General features: G+C 46.2%; 1 protein-coding gene and 1 non-coding gene across 2 annotated transcripts in view; one reads left to right on the top strand and one right to left on the bottom strand.

Annotated features, from left to right (window-relative positions):
• Ror1 (receptor tyrosine kinase like orphan receptor 1) overlaps positions 1-22,400 on the bottom strand; it is a 341,308-nt gene that overhangs the window by 21,729 nt on the left and 297,179 nt on the right. Inside the window, exons 5-7 of the mRNA XM_060365964.1 lie at positions 12,132-12,259; positions 9,853-10,170; positions 8,032-8,277 (exon numbers count right to left, since the gene is read on the bottom strand). Coding sequence (XP_060221947.1) covers positions 8,032-8,277; positions 9,853-10,170; positions 12,132-12,259 — 692 coding nt within the window. The remainder of the gene's footprint in view (positions 1-8,031; positions 8,278-9,852; positions 10,171-12,131; positions 12,260-22,400) is intronic.
• Positions 2,433-2,538, top strand: LOC132646952 (U6 spliceosomal RNA). The gene has a single exon (XR_009585274.1). It is a non-coding gene; the product is annotated as a U6 spliceosomal RNA (small nuclear RNA).

Raw genomic sequence — 22,400 nt, 5'->3', positions numbered from 1 at the left:
TGACTCAGAACTTGCTCAGTCTGCTTTCTTACAGCATCTAGGACCACTAGCCTAGGGATGGCACCACCAGAGTGAGCTGGACCCTCCCTCATCAAGCAAATAACCATCAGTCAAGAAAACACACTACCAGCCAATCTTGTGGTGACACTTTCTCAACTGCCATTCCCTCCTTCCAAATGACTCTAATGGGTGTCAAACTGACGTAACACCATCCATTCATGAGCATTTGGGTTGCTGTAACGAACATGGGTGCTTATGTTTTCAAGATCCTGGTTCAATTATTTTGGATAAATATCTAAAAATGAGACTAGTAGTTTTTATGTGAATCCTACTTTCAGTTTTTAAAGAGCCCTTTGTATTTCTTTTTCTTTTTTTTACCCAGAAGCTGTTTATTTTACATTTCTGCCAACGCTGTCGAGCAATTCTAACTTCCCCATGTTTTCACTCACACTTTTTATTGATTTGAGGGGAAGTGGAGAATAGCAGTCATCTTAAGAGGCATGAAGTGGTGGCTCAGTAGCATCTTGATTTCTGTTCTCTAATGAGATGGGACACCTGGCCTCTTGTCAGACATTTGTAGGTAGATCTTTGGAGAAAGGTGCCTTTGAGTCCTTTGCTCACTGTCTGCCTGGCTAATTTTTAGGTGGAAACATTCAGTAGGTTTTAAATCTCTTTCATTTTTTATAGACCTATGGGAGAGCAGTAAATCCAGCACACAAAATCTTTGGCAAAAATTTTGACCAAGTATCTTGACTGAATCATGACGTGCTTCTGGGTGAGAAGGAAGGTGGGGTAGTAGGCTACAGCATTGGCTGGATTTGTAATTTGCCGTATGCTTTTAACTAAAACCATTAAATGGCAAATCAAGATAAATCTGTAGAAAAGTACACTTTAGGTAACTGCCTGCTGACCTTATCAGTGATGATGATTTCCTTATCCTCCTCGCAGGGAGCTGAGCCTAGGGACTAAAAGCATGTACTCAAATCATCAACTGAAATTTAGAGATAAATCCTAGAATTTGCATTTTGGCTGAAGAAGGACCTTACTCATAAAACCCATGATTTACAGAGTCCGAACAGGTAGTGATATAACTCGCTCCCTTCCCCTTGAAGAACGGTAATGTGTTTCATTGGCAAGTTCGAGGTTCAAGTGGAACCCACACAGCATGATAGGCCTGCCCCTAAGAGCATCACATAGCACCAGCCAGCCAGCCACAAAGCAGCTTCCTCTGCCCATACTGGGAAAGGACACACCACAGAAGCCCGCTTCTGCCTGCCCTGGTTACAAAACACTAAATAATGTCTTCTACTCTGAAGAGGTATCTTCTATTTTGAGAAAGCGAGGAACATCCAGAGGCAGAGGATGGGTAAGGGAAAGGAGGAGCTAAGTGTCTTTTAGGCCAAAGAGAAAGCCGAGCTAGGATGCAAAAGATGGTTCAGCTCTGTAGTGCTAGGGGTGTGTGTGGGGGGTAGGACCAGGGCCTGTGCATACGTGGCAAATACTCTGACTTTGCACTGTACCCTCAGCTCATCAGTTTTGGTTCCTATGTCACAGAGCGAGACCCAGAGTGCTGAGAACTATCTCCCTTTCAGAGTAGAACAAGTGAGCCAGCCCCGGGGGCACCGGGCAGTGTTTACACGGAGGCTGGCCAGTCTCATGACCCCCTCAAAGTTCTTTGAGTTTAGAAATTTGAATCACTATAACTTATTTAGGGTCCTACAAAATTCTTGACTCCTCCAAAGCAACACCAAGTCAGTGAATCTTGAGTGCCCTTCCACAGCCAGATCCACTTTTAGCCTTTCTCTGTCCAGCTCCTCGCTGAAGCTGACTTCTGTGGGCATCTATCAACAGGATCCCCAATCTCTGGCTTCCATGACTAGTTGGAGACAACAGAGTGGATGGATGCAGGGAAAATATGCGAAAGACAAATTTCTTCCTTCTCTGGCACCGTGTCCTTGATAACCACCTGTTTAAACAATTACCTAACTCCCTTTATTCTGTCTGTGCTATTTGTTTCCTGCCAAAAGCACAGACGACTGCTACCAACTCAATAGCAGCCATCATTGCAGGGTATCAGCATTCTGTCACCAAATAGAGGCAATGAGCATTTCGTATTGGCATGGGTCCCAAGAGTGGTGTTTTCCAAAGCTTACTTCAAGAGCAGCTACATGGTGGTTCAACAACCGAATACATCATAGGCAAACTTAAAAATCAGCAGGGCCTGGAGAGATGTCTCAGTGCTTACAAACATGTAGTACTCTTTCAAAGGACCTTAGTTCAGTTCCTAACACCCGCGTGAGCTGGCTCACGACCACCTAGCTTCAGGCAATCAGATGCCCTCTTCCAGACTCCCTGTGCCCATGCGCTCACACGTTACCTAAGCACACACACACACACGTGCACAAGTTTACCCATAATTAAAAAAAATATATGTGTCACGTTAGCAACACATATCCTAAAACTGGAATGATACAGAGAAGAATAGCAGGGCCCCTGTGCAAGGATGACATGCCAATGTGTGAAGCGTTAAATATTTAAAACAAAACAAAACAACAACAACAAAAACCTTAATCTTAAACTAAACCACCATCATCGCTACCAACAACAAAACCCACATTATTTTATGGCTAAAAATATAACAAGGGCCGAGCAGTATGTTTTGGTTCACTAATGTTTATTTCTTTTGTTGAGAACGCGTAAAGACTAGAAACTAAAGTACGGTTTAGAAATCTGCAGCACAAAAATAGCTCTTCTCGAACGCTGCAGACTACAAAAGACTTGTCTCCACCCCTTGCCACCATCCGGCTCCCTGTAACGTTCAATTTTGGTTTAAAGAAATGGCTTGAATGACAAATTGCCTCGCAACAGGTCTTCTATGAAATGCGGGAGAAGGCTGCTGACAGAGTGAGTTAAAACCGGCAGTGTTCGCAATCTGGAAAACATCTGCCCTGCCCAGCGTGGTAAACTACAACACTGCAGAAAATGGCCTGTGACAAAGCAGAACCCAAGAGGGTGCTTGTGAGGCGATGGGACAAGGCAAGGCCATTCAGGTCTAGAACCCAGCAATGTGCCTTTTGGCAAATCATTGCAAGCCGAGAGATGCTCAAAGGGAAGACAAAAGCAACGCGCCAGGTAGAACCACACCAAAGGGAGCCACGTGGCTCACTCCCTTTCTCACAGTGGGCCCTGGCGAGAGCCGTACTGCTGCTTAGGAGCAGACCTTGTTTGGTAGAGGCAAGACCTTTACATAAAGAGAAATCTGTGCCACGCAGCAGGTCTAATGCAGTAACAGAAAGCGTGGAGAGGTTTGAACATGAACACACTAACACAAGGCAGGGTCCTGCACGCCTCCCATATGCCGCCCCCCCCCCCCCCACTACAGGAAGCCTCTACCCACTTGAGCCAATAGAGAAACAGTGGAGAAAGGAGGCAGGAAACACACAGTGAAAGGGAAAGGCCAGACCTTTCTGAAGGGAACTCCCCCAGCTCTATTCCAGAGTCGTGCAGAAAGGCAGCATGGACGGTAAGGTCAACAGACCAGTGAATGCAGCTGTGCCCAGGTGTTAGCTGGAAAGAACACAGACAAAATGTTTCCTTCCCAGCTTAGTTTCCGCCTCACCCAAGGCTGATGGCATGGAAGACGGCAAGAAGATAGAGGCGAGATGCAAGCAATGAAGCTCCGCAGGCAGGATCTGCAGAGCATTGCCAGCTCTGACAACCGGACATGTCAGGAGAACAGAGAAGGGAGGCAGCGGGAAGGTGGCAAAGGTCCATGTTGGGCACTTCACATCCACAGGCTTCTTCTCACAACCTTGGAGTTGTGAATAAGGAAATCAGTCCCTCAGGCACAGAGACCCGGGTAACGATAGAGCAAAGGAAAGTGGTAAGAAAAGTGACATTTCTCCAGAAGGAGCCCAAGCTCTCTCTTGAAACAGGTTTGGCATGGCAAACAGAAGACAAAAGAAATTCAGTGAGCTGCTTTGTGTTAGGAAAACAGTCATCTCCTCAGCCTCTTCATCTTTAAAATGAGGGTGATCTTATGGTTACCAAGAGAAGGAAAATGAATCAATACAACACATTTTTTGGAGCACCAGCTGAGTCTTAAGCCTTATACTGGTGTAAGTATCTAGCAAAGTATTCAAGAGGTAGCAGTTATCATGATGTTATCAAGCACAAATCATTAGCTTGCAAAGTACAAAGATGGCAGGCACAGTGATGGGAACCAGCTATCAGGGCTTAATACTATTCTACCCTCTGAATTTAATCCTCTCACTAGATTGCATGTTTTCTTAGGGCATGGTCTAGTCCTTCACAGTCTGAAACACAGACCAGTTTCAGCGGGTGACAGGCTTTCTAATGTCAGAAATGCCTGGGACATGAATGGCAAACAGGGCAAATGAGAGGTGAGGTGTTGCTCAAACTATCTTTCATCTTAGGAGAGAAAAAGCGTCCTCTAAAAATTCTCTAGGCTCATGCACCCACTCCTACCCGGGCAAATCCCAGAATTCCAAATAGCCGTATTAGGCTGAACTTAATTTCAGATTCTATTTTAGAGTGAAATTTCACAGATAAAACAATCTTCAACAAACCTCTAGTGTTGGTATTTGAGAAAGTACAAAATGCCTGTATTTTCTTCTTGAAGCTTACACTATTTCTTTTTAGCCCTACTTAGCTGAAACTAAAACAAAAGTTGTCAGTTGGAAAACGAGAAATCCCATGACAATTTTGAAATTTCCTTAACTTTGACCAAACTAGAGAATGCAAGAACATTCCCTTGAAATTCTATCCTACTTGAGATGGAGAAGGAAAATGACTCATTTCCAATCTGCCTCACGCCATAGAGCTCACTGTACGATAAAGCGTTATTACAATTTTTCTTACACTTATTTGTGTGCATGTGTGTATATATGTGTGCACACACATACTACAGCATATTTGTGGAAGTCAGAGCAACAACTTTCAGGAGTCCTTCCACGATGAGAGTCCCAGAAGTGGAATCTGGTGTCAAGAGCCTTTATCCGATGTGATACCTTGTCAGTTCAAGAGTTCTTCTTAATAACTATTTGCCTGCTTTTCTAGCTATCTATCTGTCTATCTATCTATCTATCTATCATTTATCTCCATATATACTCACAAACATAAACCACAGAGCTTAGAAGGCTGACTGTAGGTTGAGACATGGATCTACTGCTTTTTAGGTATATGACCTTGGGCAAGGTATTTATAATCTCAGAATCTCAGGATTTGTGTGTGTAAACAAAAGGTCTCCTTACTCAGCGGCTATATAATTTCATATTTCTGAGATGAGCATAAAAACTCTTCTTACGGATTTTAGCTTATTCCAAGGCCAATAAATGGCTAATGTATTACTACTTGATATCGTTATTCTAGAGTTGACAATTACATAGTATAGACAAAGGTCCTTTACTCTGTCACTGGCATTATTAGCATCATTCTTTATGTGGCTATTCTGGGTATCTTAGGGTACCTAACAACACCCCCTAGCCTCTATCTGATATATACAGTACTATCCTCTGCTCCCATGACCATAGTGATAACTAAAATATCTGCGGATATTGCCAAGTATTCTCTGGGTGGCAAAATTAGCGCTGGTAAAGAACAAAGAGCAATGGTCCCAAATGAGGGAGACTTGGTGGCCTTGGTCCCATCACTGTTCTGAGCCTTGGTTTCTCCGATGGTAAAACAGAACGGGAGTGCTGCGGGGCAATGCTCCCCAGCAAAGTTCAATGCTGAGCACTGGGGAAGGAAAGGAGACAGAGTGGGAGGAAACAGTGGTGAAGAACTCTCCTTTATCTTTTATGTTTTTGTGAGGATGCAAGGAAAACATTCACGGTGCTCTGTAGCAGTTTCAAAGTAGGGTTCCCCTGTGATCACTCTGTTAGAGGGAGGCTGCTTAAGGGCTTATGAGAAACCTTGATATTGCTGGCTTTTTTCTGATTTTCACACTAGGGAGCAGCTGTACCTCAGCAGCTTTTTATTGGTCCCATGCCACAGATTTGCCTGTTCCTTTAATGGGTGGGTATGTGGCTTGGCTCAAAGAGTTCAAGAGGTACCATGCTCTTTCAAAATGGAAATCCTAAGTGGCAAAAAAATGGTCTTACTTCTAGATTAAATGCTCACATAAATTTACTGCTCATAGATAAGAATTAACCAGTCCCAAGAGTTGTGACTTGGCTTGGCTGTCTGCAAGTTGACATCAAGAAATAAATAATCAGTGCCCTTCCTGCATTGCTGACTAATACCACAAAAACGATGAGGCACCGCGATAGCATCCTTCCACAGTAAAGTCTAGAACCAGCACAGCAGAGTGCAGAGACTGAGCCTACTGTGGTTCTTGACTTTTCTTAAATTGCATTTGTCATAAGACTTTTAGGTACGGTGACAGTGGAATGCCTGTCCGAAGAGCACAACCTTGAGTTTGGTCAGTGCTACAAGGCAGAGATGAGGGTTTCAGGTTCAGCATCTGGCTCTGTGATACACACAAAGACCCTGCAGAACCTCAGTGGCACATACCAAAACCACCTTCTCCATGTGATGGTAATGAGCTCTAAAGGGAGATGAAGTCAAGCGCCAAGCATCCTAAAGGTAAACAGTAGGTGCTCTACAGACATAAACAATAAGGTACATCATAATAGCTCTTGAGTCCTTGGATCAGATCATATCAGATAAGCCTTCCAGTTTAAGGGCAATTGACTTTTCTACTTCTGAACAGCATTAGCTGGACACTCAAAACCACACATCAAAGTCAGGGTTGGTTGTGCATGATCGGAAACTCCCTGCACTCAGATGAGGTAGTGATTTCATGAGTTCAAAGCCAGCCTGAACCACATAGCAAGACCCTGTCTCAAAAACAGAAAGTAATTCATCTAAAGAGTAAGACATTGTTCATCCAGATGGAACAAATGATGTATTTCTTAGTGGCAGTATTTGGTCCAGGTCCCACCAAAGTTTTTTTTCTTCTTCTTCGCAAAAAAGCAAAGGCAAAAGCTCTGGAGTCACCCTGGAGTTTTCTCTTGTACCCCACATCTGACCCATCAGTGACTCTATTATCACAGTTTCCAAACACACCCTGAACCTCCCCACAGGCCACTGTCTCTTCCACCTCTCTTCTTGCCAAAGTTGCTCTGTTTCAACAAGCTGAGATGCCAGCCTTCTGCTCAGAACACTTCAATGCTTGCCCATACGCTCAGCACCTGGCTACCATCCCAGAAGCCTCCAGCTCACCAGCCCTCTGGGACTATTACCATTGGGACCTCATCTATCGCTCTTCCTTGCTCTGGGACCCACTCCTTGTTCTTTTGGGGTGTACTAGGTCACTCTCAGGGCCCTGCCTCCTCTTATACCCTGATAAGCATATAATGGGTTTATAACTAATGCCTCTGACGAGTGACTTGGACTGTCATCTGTTCAGACACCCAGCTCCTTATGACTAACCTATCTATTTTGGGTGAGTGTTCATTTTGTTTGGTCCCACAAACAAAATGCTTGGACATTACCATCCTCTCTCACACTTTATAACCATTCAGTGGATGTGAACAAACTGACAGAACCCCATTTCTCTTCCAGACAGCTTTCCTCTTCTGCACTACTAGTGGCCAGGACAAAGATCACAATTTAGTAGACTGCCCCGGGTGACTGAACAATGACAGCAGAGGCACCCTACTTCCTGGGTGATTTCAGTGAGACAGAACAATTTTCTCATTTCCAGCCCACCGGTGTGCCAAGAAGGTAAGGGTCCTATGTCTATGGATGTTTCCTGGGAAAACGCCCTTTTCCACAGAGATGACTGTGACGGGGCTGTCTGAATCCCGTGCCTCTGGAGGCCAGTCACCGCAGTGCAGTGACGACAGGTGCTCCTTGAGAGAGGCACTAGCAGCCTGTGGGAACTCGGGCTTACATACGATGGAGAAATTCAACCAAACTCCACTCTCCTCGGAGGCCTTCTCCCACATGGGTGCCAGGCCATTTGAAAGGTGACCGAGTACATCAGAGCCAATGATCTCTACTTACCACACGCTGGGATGTCGCACAGGTCAAACTTAAAGTTCTCATCCAAGGTAAAGCACCAGGGAGCTTCCTTCTGGTTGCCAGGGTTGCGGCAGTAGGAATGGCCTCCGTTGAGCTCCGGAAAGCGGAGGGCCGTGAAGCTGTGGGTGTGGGGGTACTGCGAGTTCCACGGCTGGCACTGGCGCCCCGATTTGGTCACACTGACGGTTCCCCGGTAGTCCACGCCTGTGCTGTTGTAGCACTTGTGATCTGAAAAACATGAAAGAAAAGCCCAGACTGCTAGTAAGAAACAGAGGGGGCTCGTCCTCCTTGGCAGCGGTTTGGGTTGGGGGAGGGGCAGGCTAAGGCCCTTGCAGGTCTCCAGGCGCTTATGGGCCATTCTCCCTGTTTGCTAGCCTTGGATGGACTCAGGGCCTGCCTTGGACTCACATTCCAGGGAGGATTTAAAGCTGATGCTTCAGGGATAAAACGAGCCTCTGTAGGTTTTGTTTGTTTGTTTGTTTGTTTTTGTTTTTAAATGAGGAATATGGAAGAAATGCCGAGTGGGGAGGGCCCTCGGACACAGGGGAAATTTCTTATCATTCAGGAGCTCGTGGCTCAGGCGAGATTCAAGGCATCCTAGAAACTGTGTGATTGAAGATTCCACGGGTAACTCACAGAAAGCCTACGAGGGGCAGCGCAGCCTGTGTTTCGTGTGGGAGCTGGGGCTGTTTGTTTGTGCTGGTGGAGTGGGCGGCCTGTGGAAATGCAGGCTCCCACTGGATGTGAGCATACTTGGCACGGTCCCAAGGCCGTACAGCTTTACTACTTTTTACAAAACTCCTACCATCCCCAAACTGAACTCCATATTCATTAGGCAGTCTCCTTGCCCCCACCACAGCCTCGGGACCACAAATCTGCCTCATGTCTTACTGGACCTGTCCATTCTGCACATAGCATGTAACAGGGATCATAAAGTGGCTCTTGTGCTCAGTATTATCATATTTTCAATTTTCACCCAGTTGTAGCACATGTCTACATTCCATTCCCTTTTACACATGATATTTCAAAATGTGTATTTACCACTGTTTGTTGGCTCTAGTATCCCAGGCTAGTCCCAAACTCACAGACTCACGATATAGAGAAGGATGGCTTTGAACTGCCGATCCTAGTGGCCCCGTTTCTTGAGTGCAGGGATTACAGACATACATGGCTCAGTTTATGTAAAGCTGGGGATGAACCCAGGGCTTTGTGTATGCTCGCCAAGCATTCTATGGAGTAAAGCCACATCCACCAATCCCTCTTGTGAAGAGTTCTACCGTGAACATGCTTTTTAAAAAGTATTTATTTTTATGTGTATGCGTGTTCTGCCTACATGTCCCTGTGTGTGTGGCACATTCATGCCTGGTACCTGTGGACCCAGAAGAGGGCATTGGACCCCCTGGAACTGGAGCTAAGGACAACTGTGAGCTGCCCCGTGGATGCCAGGAACTGAACCAGGGTCCCTTGCAAGAGCAGCTCATGCTCTTAACAGCAGATAACCTCTCCAGCCCACACTGTGGACTCTCTCACGTCCATTTGCAGAGATGCTTCTAATTCTTCCGGTCCCATACCCAGGGGTGGAATTGCTGGGTCATACGGTAATTCTGGGTTTAAGCTATCGAGAAACCAGATCCTCTGTTTTTCATTTGTCTTCACGAAGCTTTTCCGAGATCAGGCAGTTCTGCCTAATCTACCACGGAATGCTCAGGCGCTGTACTAACTCACCAGAGGCAGTTAGTGCTCAGTCGCTGTCTGTCCCAGGGTGAGTCGTCACTGTGTGTCAGCGTCAGAGCTGTCACTTACTTTTGTTGATAGGATCCGCCATGGGGATGCCAATCCGTATGCAGTTCGCGGCTTCCGGGCTCTCCGGCTGGGGGAGATCCTCGCAGTTTGGCAACTTCAGCCTCATCAAAATCATGGGATTTGACCTGGCAAAGATGTACTCTGTCTGACACAGGACATTTTCCAGGACTTCACATTCGTCACGGCACAGGTCGCGGGGCTTCGGGACAGAGGAGGTCTCGTCACAGTACGGAAAGGCGTAGTGGCACAGGGAGGGGATGGCGAACTGAGAGCACTTGTCAGACAGATGGCTGGAGGTGCCAATCATGGTGAAGGCAGCTGAAAAACAAACAGAGCGATGAACTCCCAGGGGCCAGGGTTTATCTCTGCTGCCATCCAGCCAACAGATACCGGGGGAAACCCACTGCGGGGAATCTGCTGGGCTGAAGCCCACAAGGCCAAGGGGAGGAGATTCATTTCAGATGTCTAAGCAGCTCACTTTCACTAGCTTGAAAAAAAAAATCATCTTGACTACAAAGTTAGAAAAACAGGATTGAGTTACACATGTACCATTTCCTAATAAAAAGAATTAATTGGGTTAAAGCACAATATATTTTTCTTTTTTTTTTCTCTATAGAGCAAGAGAACTTTGTGTTTCACCCTGTTCTTTTACCAGCATCATTATTGTTAATCTTCTGAGGCTTTTAGACAGCCCCAGGTCAGAGCCTGTTTCAGGCAAGGCTGGAGCAGAGCATAGAACTGTATTTCCAGATGGCAAGAGCTGCTCGGCGGCTTTGGACCACTGGCTTCATTTCACTGTGGCTTGAATACTTTGTATTCCATCGTCAGAGAATGGGGCAATGCATCAGAAGACCACAACTCAATCGCCGCAGTATGCCTCACAGGATCTCAGGGGTCGCTTCACCTCACCTCACATGGTATAGGAGGGCATCTATACCAAACGAGCACCGGCCCCGTAGGCCACCTCCGAGGCCATTTACAGTTTTCCATAGCACGTTCCTCGGGACAGGAAGCCGACAGCATATTAATGGTTTCTGAGAAGGGCCACAGAGGCCCACACGTCTGGGAAGTATTGGGTCAAACAAAATGAAGTGAAGCTTTCAAAAACAAAACGGAGCTGTGATACTCGCCAGCAAGCCGATACCCACTGAAGAGATCCGAGAGAGGGCTATTATACATTGTTTACCAAATATTTACATCAGGACGCCATTTATTTAATGTGGATCCACATTTTAAAGTTTGCCCGAATGCTCGTACACTGGGTGGAAACTGGTTTCAGCAGCTCGTCCCCATCAGGCCTGTAGTCTGCTCTTGTTCTCAAATACCCCAGGGCCCCGGCAGAAGGCAGCTTCACCTTTCCGCCCTTGTTTTTGGTTCAGCAGTTCCCCTCAGCCATTTCTCGGTTCTGTCAGGTTGCTCAGAGAAGAGAGTTTTTGGGCCTCTCTGTTGTGGATTTGCGTATGTCTCTCTTAAAATCCTCAAGTTAAAGATAACGGTTACACGTGCCCTTCGGGGGAAGACTTGTGGGATACAGTTATACTGAAAAACAATTTGCCATTCATCTCAAAATTCGGGGGTAACTGGGTACCTGTGTCTGGCGTTTGCATTTGCTAAATTTGGCAGCTTTTTTTTTTTTTTTTTTTGAGATTCTTGCTGAGGTCATTTTAACCCAGAGGATGGCCGCTGCGCTACTGAAGGGGGGTATGATAATGCCATGACCACCGTAACTAGATGCAGAATGGTGCATAGTGGCCTTCCCCCAACCCCCAATGTGTTAGGAAGTGCCTCTCGGGGGGCTCACAGAGAACAGCAGTTTGCTGAAGTCTCTGTAACAACAGCTCGGGGTTAATGTTCTAGTCCAAGCTCAGTCCTCCCTCGTCTTCACCACACGGCTTCCAAAGGTAAGCTCTGTGAGGGCGTGGACACACCTGGCTCGTTCACACTCTCATAACCTCCCAAGTGTCCAGTCCAGTCCTGGCCCACTGAAGGCGCGCAGGAATATTTATTGAGTGTTTGCAGGAATGTGAGACTTCTCGAAGCTTCCTTTTCCTCCAAGACTAAACCTCTAATAAATTATTTTAATGTAAATTCCAGAGCACAGAGATCACATCTCATGCCTCTTGATGGTCCCACTCCCAACCACAAGCTTAGCCTAATTCTCTGTCAGGAAAGAAGCACAGAAAAAAAAAAAAAAAGAAAAAAAAAAAAAAAACCAAACAACTCCTGGCAAGAAAAATGGTTATGAAAGGCGTAAGTATCATGTCTTTGATGGTACCTACCTGTGATCTGATTTTCTATTTCACCCTGCATGTGCAAAGACTCCATATACACGGTGCGGTTGCCAATAAAACGGGCACACGCAATGCCTCTGTATGGCTGACAGAACCCATCTTCTTCATACTCATCTCTACAAGCAAAACACAGTGATTGTTAGCACAGAACTACCCCCGTACCATCCATTCTAGTTGAGCAATGCTCCAAATGGTCACGAGAGGGCGGAGTTGGGCACCTCATAACGAAGACTACTTTACAGACTCCTTTTTTTAACGAAAATATTCGGTTCCCAAACATCCCTTAAAACATCTGTTGGTCACATTGGTCAAGTTTCCTACGCCCCCAGAAAAATCATCCCGAAGCACAAAATCATCCTTAAATATGGGAAAGAACTTTTATTTTTGCAGCTGGTGGTGAGCTGGAAGATGATGTAGCCCTGAGAGGGAAGAGGAAGCAAGCTGGAAATCTGGGCACATGCTCTACAGTTTTTCTGTTTGTTTGTTTTCCCGAGTGCAGATTTTTTTCTGCTCCATTTGCTACAGAGGCGTGGGCACATTAGCCACAAGATCCACACCAACTGACATGTCAGTTAGGATCCACAGCGTAGGAAGCTGCTACAGCTGGGAGGAAGGGAAGACAGTGGAATCTTACAGCTCCTCACTCTGGGTAAGACTTGTCCTGTCTACCTGGAAGAGAGGCCAGAGCAAGCCACCGACCAAAGGGTTTGAGATCAGCCACCAAATCCAAGCAACTCTGAGGAAAATAGCAATAAAAAGCTTACGTCTAGGACCCTTAAATCTTAAAAAAAAAAAATAGCCATGAGGATTTTGCTGCTTTCAAATTATAATAATAAATAAGGAAGGGGAGCAGATTTCATCTTGAAGACGGGGGACACCAGACAATGGCAAGAAAGCTCAACTGCCACAAGTGATGGGGCAGAGGACCAGGATTCGAGATTGATGCTCTTTCCCACAAAAGCCCTCAGTGGGGATGCAGGAGACATGCAAGGCAGAACCAGATCTTGGGACAACAGATCCAGGCCACACTGAAGGCTTCCTGCTATACTGTGGGTTCACCTTGACACCAGTTCTTCTGGCCAATGTCAACAACTCATCTCCATGCAAAGCCATTTGCCTTTTTTTTGGCTTCTAAGTTAAAGAAAGGGTACCAAAATACTCTTTGTGCATTATATCATTCTTGCCTCTAAAACAGAGGTCATGATCAACCATTTTCTATATAGATATAAGCCAGGTGATCCCATCAAATGATATAAAAGCTCATTATTTGTTTGTGTATTCATTTAGCAATGTTGGAGATGGAACCAGGGCCTCATACAAGGCAGGTAGTCCTTACCACTGAGCTACGTCCCCAGACACATTTGTTTCATCTTTACAACCAGTCTTACTATGTCGTCCAGCCTGACTTTGAACTTGTAATAGTTCTGCCTCAGTCTCTCAAGTGACTGGGAGCTACAGATGTGTACTACCAGGACCAGCTGCTATGGAAGTCCCTTGAGACAGCAGAGATGGCATAGTATTGTCACTAACCTATTTACAGTGATTCCAGAGGACATTTACTAAGCACCTTTTTTTTTTTTTTTTTTTTCTTTACCATGGCCGTGGAGTAGAGGTATGGCGCTGGACTGCTTCGCCTATTGGTTTCATATGCTCAGGAGACAAGGAGGCTTAGGATAACTGCCAAATGAGTGAAAGGCCATGGGACAGGATGCTTACTTTCTGCAGCTTCCTACGTTAATTCTCTAAATGAATCAATTTGAAGTAAATGGATACGGCGTCTTCGGTTTTATGCTGAGAGAGTTTGTACAGCAAAGCCTTGAAAACGGAACCATCAAACACACGCACAAAGGGACACACCATCCACCTGACAGAGAAAGACCCGAGACTCTGGGGATGTGCAGTCCCCCATGCACCCCACATGTTTACTTTCATAAATCCGACAGTAACGGCGAAGCCTTTTTTGGCTTAAATCTTACCTGGGTTGTAAAATTAACCCAACTTTTATTGGGTAACTAATACCATAAACCTATGGGGAAAAAGGCGGCTCTGGATGACCTCAAGTTGGTTTCTGGAAACCTAAGTGGAGAGACCAGAGTTCGCCCCAACCCATACCACCCCTGCTACCCTAGGCCTTGCTTTCCTAGCCCCCTTCCCACATTAGTGGAGCCTGGATGTTTAAAGCACTGTTATGAGAACAGTTTTCCCTCCCTATGTTAAACTATCAAGGCTTTCATTTATATCTCTTGGGAGGACAAAATCTTGGAAACACCCCCAGATATAAATCCCTAACCCACTGGGAGTTCCGATGGTTTATGAGTGAGGCTTAGGCTAAACTTCTTACCACCTTTCTAGTTCAAGTCTCCTAAAAGGACTGAATATTTCTTTCTTTCTCTTCAAACTGAAGTGAGAAGCAACCCTTTGGCTGCCCATTTCCTGCGGACTGCTCACAGTTGGAGGTGTACTAGATGTTTTATATTCCCCAGACTTCTGCAATTTTGACCAGTCTCTTGGGGATAGAGAGATTTAAAAATCCCAAACCAAAACAACCAAGTGAGTGTGCAAGGCATCTGAGCAGCTTTCATCCTTAGCTGTATGTAAGGCTCTCTGCGGGAACACTCAACATAGCTGAGCTGGTGAAGGGAGTTGCTACCTGCAGGCTAGACCATCTGAGCTCTGTCTACTCTTGAGCCTCCCTGTCCACACCAGGAAGGTAGAAGAAGAAAGCTGATTTCATAAACAAGAGGAATGTGGTAGCAGGTATACCCACATATGCTTTTTTTTTTTTTTTTTTTAAAGGAATCTCTTCAATAAGTTTCTGGTTTCTTTGGGAAGTCAGTTGTGTCCTGTGACTCTGTTTTCTGTTTTGGTCCCAAGTAAGGGCTGTGGGAACGTTTTCTTCCCTTCAGAAAACGGCCCCCGTGAGATAGTGTGCAATGTTGGTCAGCTGAAAGCTACCTCCTCCAAAAGGTGTGGTTTTTTTTGTGAGCTGCAAAACATCCTTGTATGGACTCTGAGAAGGGTTAACTAGAAGGCCACAGATGGTGAGACAATGCTGTCTGCATTGCTATGGTTCACATCCCTCCCAGGTCTTCAAAGAGAGACGTGATGCAGAGAACTTCTCAAGCTGCTTGATGGGGTTTTTTGAATTGGTCGGACTCCTGCCAATTGGGCAGAGTCTAGCCACCTCACTCTGCTGCTGCTACTTTGCTGTTTGACTAGACTGTTCGCATCCTGATGACTTAGTTTGGTAGGTAATCCCCAAAGGACCCATCAACCCTTATCTGCAGGAAGTAGATAAAAGAGGGCTACAGCCCCTTTCCCTACTAATCTCACATCTAAGGTGGAAGTGGTGGTGGAAGGGAGGTAAAGGCATTTAAGAATTTTAATAAGTCTAAGTCTATAAGAAAGCTTTGAAAAGATCAGTGCATGGGCCTGGAGAGATGGCTCAGTGGTTAGAAGCACTAAGTGCTCTTCCAGAGGAGCCTGTTTCAGTTCCCAGCACCCACGTAGCAGCTCACAACCACCTGTAACTCCAGGGTCTGACACACAGACATACATGCAGGCAAAACACCAATGTACATAGAGTAAAAATGAATAAGTTTTAACAGTAAAGAAAAAGTAGGTGCTTACCAGGACTTGGGCTCCACCTCCCACCCGTGAGGTCAGTCTGCCTGGGGCTGAGCCTCTAGAAACGGCTTTCCCTTTAAGCATCAGCTGCCCAGCTCCTCTCCTCCTTTGTGGAAAGAACACTCCAACCCAGAAAAGTTAAGTGACTGGCTGGGATGCGCGAGCAGTAAGTGGTGCAGCCAGAAATGGGACTTAACTTTCAAGTTCAGGCTACTTTACTATGTTGTCAGGTCTGTAAGAGTTCTGCATCCTGTGACCCCTATGAATTAAATCTATTCACAGGCGAGACTTCATAGCAAGTTTTTTATTTTGCAGGAGGCACCGATGATTTCATATGCTTATAAAATAGATGTCAAGATATTTAATAGACAGCAGGCTTCTGAACGATGTAGAGGTAGGAATGCTCCCATTTTGGAAAAAGGGGGAGATAGGATGACAAACAGCTATGCGCACGCAGTTCCACGCTTGTCTGAGTTGGGCACCTTCCCTTTACACTGTGAGCAGCAGCCGTGGGTCTGGCTGGACTCCTAACAGTCAGGTTCCAGCCACCCCTTTCCTTTGCATTGCTCCCAACATGCACTTCTCCTGTTCACGTCTCCTTCTCCTCACTTAAAAAACAGGATGCACCAAGGCGGCACAGCCTGGGTGCTTTCATGGAGCTATGCTGTGACCCACCAAGAAGCAAAGGACACCGAGGAAGGGCACCAGGGACTCACTGTTGCCACCTGGAATTCTGACTGGATGCTGGGTGGCCTGTGTCTCTCGAAGGTCCTTCAGACATGGGGTCACCAGCTTTGGCCACCACCCCAATTCCTCTGTGGGACCCAGCAGAGCAAGGGTTTGCCCTTCTTCAGTGCGAAGGACATGAAGCTACACAGAGAGAGAGGGCCGTGGGTGGACCATCTCTCCAGGATGCGCCAGGCAAGGAAGGCTGCGCTGCAAGATATAGAGGTGCCATCCAGTGCTGGCCAGATTGCCGGTCTCCTTCCTCATCTGCAAGCTGCTCCAGGGCTGCACACTTTAAGTCTCCAGCCACAGTGGGCTGGTCTGTTTTGATAGGGCACACCTGGGGTGCCCTCTATTATCTTTTCATCCTTTTCTTCATTTCCACCCAGCCACATCCTTGGAAACCTGCTATACTGTAGAAGAGCCCATATTACACACTTTATAAGGAACACTAGGTACAGGCAACTCCACAGACAGAAAATTGATTGGTAGTTGCCAAGGCTGAGGAATTCCTTAACTAAGGATGTAGAAGTCATACAATATGGCGCGAAATTGCGTACTTCAAAATGGCTAATTTTATGTTATGCCAAGTTCACTGAAATAAAAAAAAAATCTCATGTTTATCTGGGAGCACGGTAGAAGCTTGCCTGGGAACAGGCTGTGCCTGGGCTTCAAAATTCAAGGCTGTGGACCCTCAGTGGGTTAATCTGGCAGAAACACTGGCAGCTTGCCGAATGCCAGCAGGTGCCTTTGCGAGGAGGCTAAGGGTAGCACTTCATTCTCCTCCTCCTCCCTCAGCCCACAATAGGCCTCTTCAGAGCCCGGAGGTGAAGTACATGAGAATGACAAAGCCTGTATCCTTGAAAAAAACCATGGTGTTGGTTAAAGTCAGTGTCCTCAATGGCACTCCCAGGTAGAGACTCAGCAAGAGGTGGCTGTTTCTTCTCATATGGGGTGTGTGTGTGTGTGTGTGTGTGTGATTCTTCTTTTTTTGTGTGTGTGATTCTTCTTTGTCCCAGTAAAAGTAACTCACAAATACTTCCCGGATGACTGTCAGGGCCCTGAGCAGGTACAGAGAATCCCTGTGACAGTCTGTCAGTGGTTCTCTGGTAGCTGCATAACCACTGCAGAGACCCTGGGGTGTCTCTGCATCTTCCCAGGACATGTAGTCAGATCACTTGAAAGTGGCAATGAGCTGTAAAGTGGAAAAAAAAAAGGGGCCACAAAAAGGGAGGAAATATGTCAAGGATTGATTGGCAGGGGGATAGCTGAACAACTCCACAGGGAGGAGAAACTGAATAATCGGATTTTAAAATGGCCAACGATAGGCATTGATATTTTTCCAAGTGGCCAACAAGTACGTGAGACAAACAACATCCCTAACCATCAGAGAAATGCAAAGCCACAGTGAGCTAGTGCCTGGCTCCAGTCAGAATGAGTATGATCAATGAATAAGACCTCTGCTGAGGATTTAGAGAAAGGAGAACTCTCCTACACTAGCGACTGACACATAAATGAGTGTTTTGCACATAATAATAGATTACTGATGACCAAAGATAAAAATACCTCAGGGATACAGAAATTGCACAGCTGGATATACATTCAAGAAAAAGAAACGTGTATGCCAAGAAATATCTGTACTTCATTTTTACTCTAACACTGCTCAATAGTCAAGGCACCAGGTCAACCAAGGTTAACTGATGAATGGATACATCTATCTATCTATGTATCTATCTCAATGAAGGTTGATTGATAGATAGATACATCTATCTTCTATCTGTCTATCTATCTATCTGTCTATCACCTGCCCTCTACCTACCTACTTATCTGTCTATCAGTATCTATATATTCATATACAACCAAGGTTGACTGATGAATGGTTATATATATGTGTGTGTGTGTGTGTGTGTGTATGAACGGCATTTGGAGATGAAATCTAATGAAGTACTGTCATTTGTGGCAACATGGATTGGAATGAAGGATATAAGGTCACATAAGCCAGGCACATATGACATGCTCTTGCTTTTGTGCGGAAGGTAAATGAGTCAAGCCTATAAGAGTAAAGAGTAGAATTGTCACTGAAGGATAAGGGGGTCAATTTGTGTGGAACAGAGAAAAACTGGTGATTGGGTACAGCACACAGCTGGATTGGAGGAATCAGACCTAGTGCCCTCTTGCACAGAGGGTGGCTCCGAGCTGAGTGACTTATTTCATAATTCAGCAGAGCTAGAAGAAAGGATCTTTGAATGTTCCCAACACAACACAGAAAAATGATAAATGAGACCCAAGGTCTGGTCTGATTGATCACCGTATACCGTGTACATGTATTAAAACAACATGGAACACCCCATAAATATGCATAATTATGTGTCAATTTACATCTTTTTAGGGAGGGAACGAAACATGATCTGACTAAGAATCCAAGTGAGGGGCGCCAAACCATTCCAGGGTAAACAAGCTCACCAGAGACGGGGAAAGCGAAGAACCAGTTACGATCAGATGCAGTTCCAAGCTTACTGCCTGTCCCCAAATGTCTTCATTTCCCCGAGAGGACTTGGCAAGCCGTCAGCCAGGAGGAAGCGATAGAATATGTCCTCTCAGCTTTAATAGCACGTGCCAGGATGCAAAGCTCTCCGAAGTGGCAGCCGGACAGGTGTGCACGGAGAGAGAAAGCAGGTGGGGACAGGGCAAGGGCCAGCAGGCTCAAGCAGGCTTTACCTGGAATGGCTGCAGGAAGGTGAAATGTGTGCCTCCAGTTTCTCGCACAAACTCTGCTCTCTAAAGACTAGTCTTAATGTGGGCCTCAGAGAGAAGGATGTGTTAACGTACCTGACCCCTGGGGTCAACGTTCAAAGGGAGCCAATCAAGGCATGTCAGCCCAGGAGCCTGATGGCTCACGCAGGAGATCAGTGGCCATTAGGCTGGGACTCTGCAAGGCCTAACAGTTCCCATGGGTCAGTGGAATACCACCGTGAGCACAAGAAGTTCCAAGGCGACTGACTGCGTCAAGTGCTGTGAGGGGCTCCCTCCACTGGACATCTCCTATCATGGTTTTTGCTTTAAAAAAAAAAATCAAATTTCAAGTCCCCCCCCCTTCTTGGCTAGGAACCATTAAAACAAACAGAAGAATACTGTTCTGCCATAGTTTCCAGAAACACACGTCACCGTGACTGTCCAACCTAGCGGTGGGAAGGTACAGGCCGTGCTGGAGGGCGGGGCTGGGAACATACGGCCTGCCGCAATGTGCTCGGAAGGAGAGCAGAATTCCCTGGGCTTGTAGCTCACGAATGCAATCCAAAGGAAAATGAGGCATGTAATGTATTTAGTTCCCATTTAAGAACACACTTGAAACCATAGGGCCGCACTGGTGCGGTATTAAAAGGTAGGGAGGCACTCATGGAGGCAAGCCGGCTCAGCTTCTTCATTTGCCTGAGGTTTCCGTGGTTGGGCGCACTCCACCTTCTCAGAAGTTCTTGGAAGCTTCCAGTCCTCCTGCTGTGAGGGGCTTCTTGACCTCTGAGGTCAGGCTCATGCCAGGAAGCCAGAGGTTACAGTTGGAGCTCTTCCAAGCACAGGGCCCCCACGTTCTTATCAGAACTCCTTCACTCGAGCTTTTTTAGTGTCTCCAATAAAAAAAAACAACCATATCATTCTTTAAAATCTCCCACTGAGAATAATGAGACTTTGGAATATTATGCAACTCACACAAGCCTGTCTGGACAGATTTCCTTTACCGCAAACATTACTAGGATTTGATTTGATTTCCCCTGCTTTTTCTTTTACGTCTTTGGCTATAGACCGAAATACTTGGTTTGTGGAAACAGTGGTAAATGGAACTCGGGGACTTCTTAGAGTTTTAATGTCATTTTACTGCTCAGAAGTAGGGAGAAACCCTCTCCCAGTTTTATTTTCTGTTTCATCTCAGCCTTGTCTCCCGCTCCTGCTGATGGCAGCTACACAAGGCTTCAGGCGAAGCAATGGAGAGATGAAGGCATGCTCAGTCCCTAGATCCCCAGAAAGCAATAGGGAAAGGCTGTGCCAAACTTGGAGCATCCAGAACTTTAAGGTTAGGAAGGCTGGGATGACCCAGAAAAATGCTTTCATACCCTCTTGACCCACGACACCCCACAAAATCCATGCGGTCAAGAGGTTCAGCTTTTTGTGCTCACAATAAGACCACCTGTGAACCTTACCCAGGCCCTCAACAGTACGTGTATCCAAAGTGTCACATGGATCTGAAAGACGTCATTTGACATAAGCAACGTGTACCATTTCCACAGTACACTGGTAAGTTGGATGGTGTAGCAAGGCCAAGCCACTGGCCTGGACACAGAGTTGGTGGCCTCAAAGCCGTGTGGGAGTTTTGCTACACATGCTTAAGTACAGTGTAAACTGCTAGGTTTTGGGGCTAGATGTGAAGTTTCTGGTCACTGAGCAAAGCCCTCCAGTTGTGTGTACATGAGGTCCCTACCACAACTTGAGGTGGTCCTCACTAGAAGTAGACTCAGAGAGGAAAAGAGATTCCATCAGACACCAAAGAAGCAAAAACAGCACAGAAACAATTTCGGCAGAAAATAGGCTCAACTGAAGTAAAAATGCTATAGAGGTTTAAATTAAAATAGGGGTTAATTTGCAATGCACTGAGCAGTAGTGTTTAATGTGGATGAACTGTCAGTTGGGCAAGGGGTCTCTGGGGTGGCCTGTGAACTCTGGCAAGTTCCTTACTCCTTGGGAGAAATGAAGACGACTGGGCATGAAGGACTAAAGGGCATCGGGAAGTATGAGCAGGAGGCCTCAGATTCTCAGCATCCAAGTTCCAACAAAAGGCTCTGGGCTTGGAAGAAGGGGAGGAGACTTAGCTGTGTGAAAGACACAGTCTCCCATCTGTGCCTCTGCCCAGTGTTCTCCATCTCTTTTCCTTCCCAGCTCTCAGGTTCACTGAAGCCTGGTGCTGAGAACCCAGAAGAGGCACCTGCCCGAGAACAGGATGGCTTCAGGAGAAGGTGACAGTCTCAAACTGAACAGGGATCACATGGCATGCTAGCCCAGAGGAAGCTGTGGCCAGTCAGCTGGCTTAATGCAGACCATGGGAAAGGGCAGGGGAAATACGGGGGCCCAAGACAAAGTCTTAGTTTGGGGTATCTGAAAAATAGAAAGAATCAGTGTTTTTTCTTTCTCTTTCTTTCTTTCTTTCTTTCTTTCTTTCTTTCTTTCTTTCTCTCTCTCTCTCTCTCTCTCTCTCTCTTTCTTTCTTTTTTTTCATAGTCTTATTTTAAACTTGCTCCTTCAAATGATTACAAAATGGGTGGGGAAGCTGCAGTTTTTTTCCTGACCATGAGGGGCTAGCCATGGTAGAGATGTTTTCCAAGACGATGAGGTCCACTTGAGAGAAGGAGAGGCCATGCCTCCCACTGGGGCTAGAGGGATGTTTGAAACATGGGAGGGCCAGACTGACTCACTACGGAGCTGAACCATGATGAAGCAGGATGTTACAGGTATGAAAGGAGAGCCCTGGGGGCAGGCGCATGCACACCCACCACCTCCTGGAGTCCCTCAGTTAGACCGTGAATTTGTAGGGCTCTGGTTTAAACCTTGTAGTTAGATGAACAGAGGAAAATGGCCACATGGCTTCACCAAGCCCCGACGTGGCTAGACTGGAAAGGACCTTTGTAGCTCTTTTGGTCTTGGGTCTCACTTGTCTTCTGAATCTGAAAAAGACTGGTGTGATACCTGCAGTTATAATGTGTAGGAAGAATTTGTCTGTGGCCTGCATATGAACAACAGTGACCCTTTCTGCTGCACCCTGGCTTGCCTGCTCTGTGCCACTCTAGGAAGAGAGAGAAGCTGGCATGTATCTCTGTGCACTGCTGACATTGCTAAGATTGCCAACTTGATAAGCTCTAG

This window comes from Meriones unguiculatus, chromosome 12, assembly GCF_030254825.1.
Source record: "Meriones unguiculatus strain TT.TT164.6M chromosome 12, Bangor_MerUng_6.1, whole genome shotgun sequence".
Classification (NCBI taxonomy): domain Eukaryota; kingdom Metazoa; phylum Chordata; class Mammalia; order Rodentia; family Muridae; genus Meriones; species Meriones unguiculatus.
Note: the sequence above shows the minus strand (reverse complement) of the source record. Positions and strands in the feature narration are given on the sequence as shown.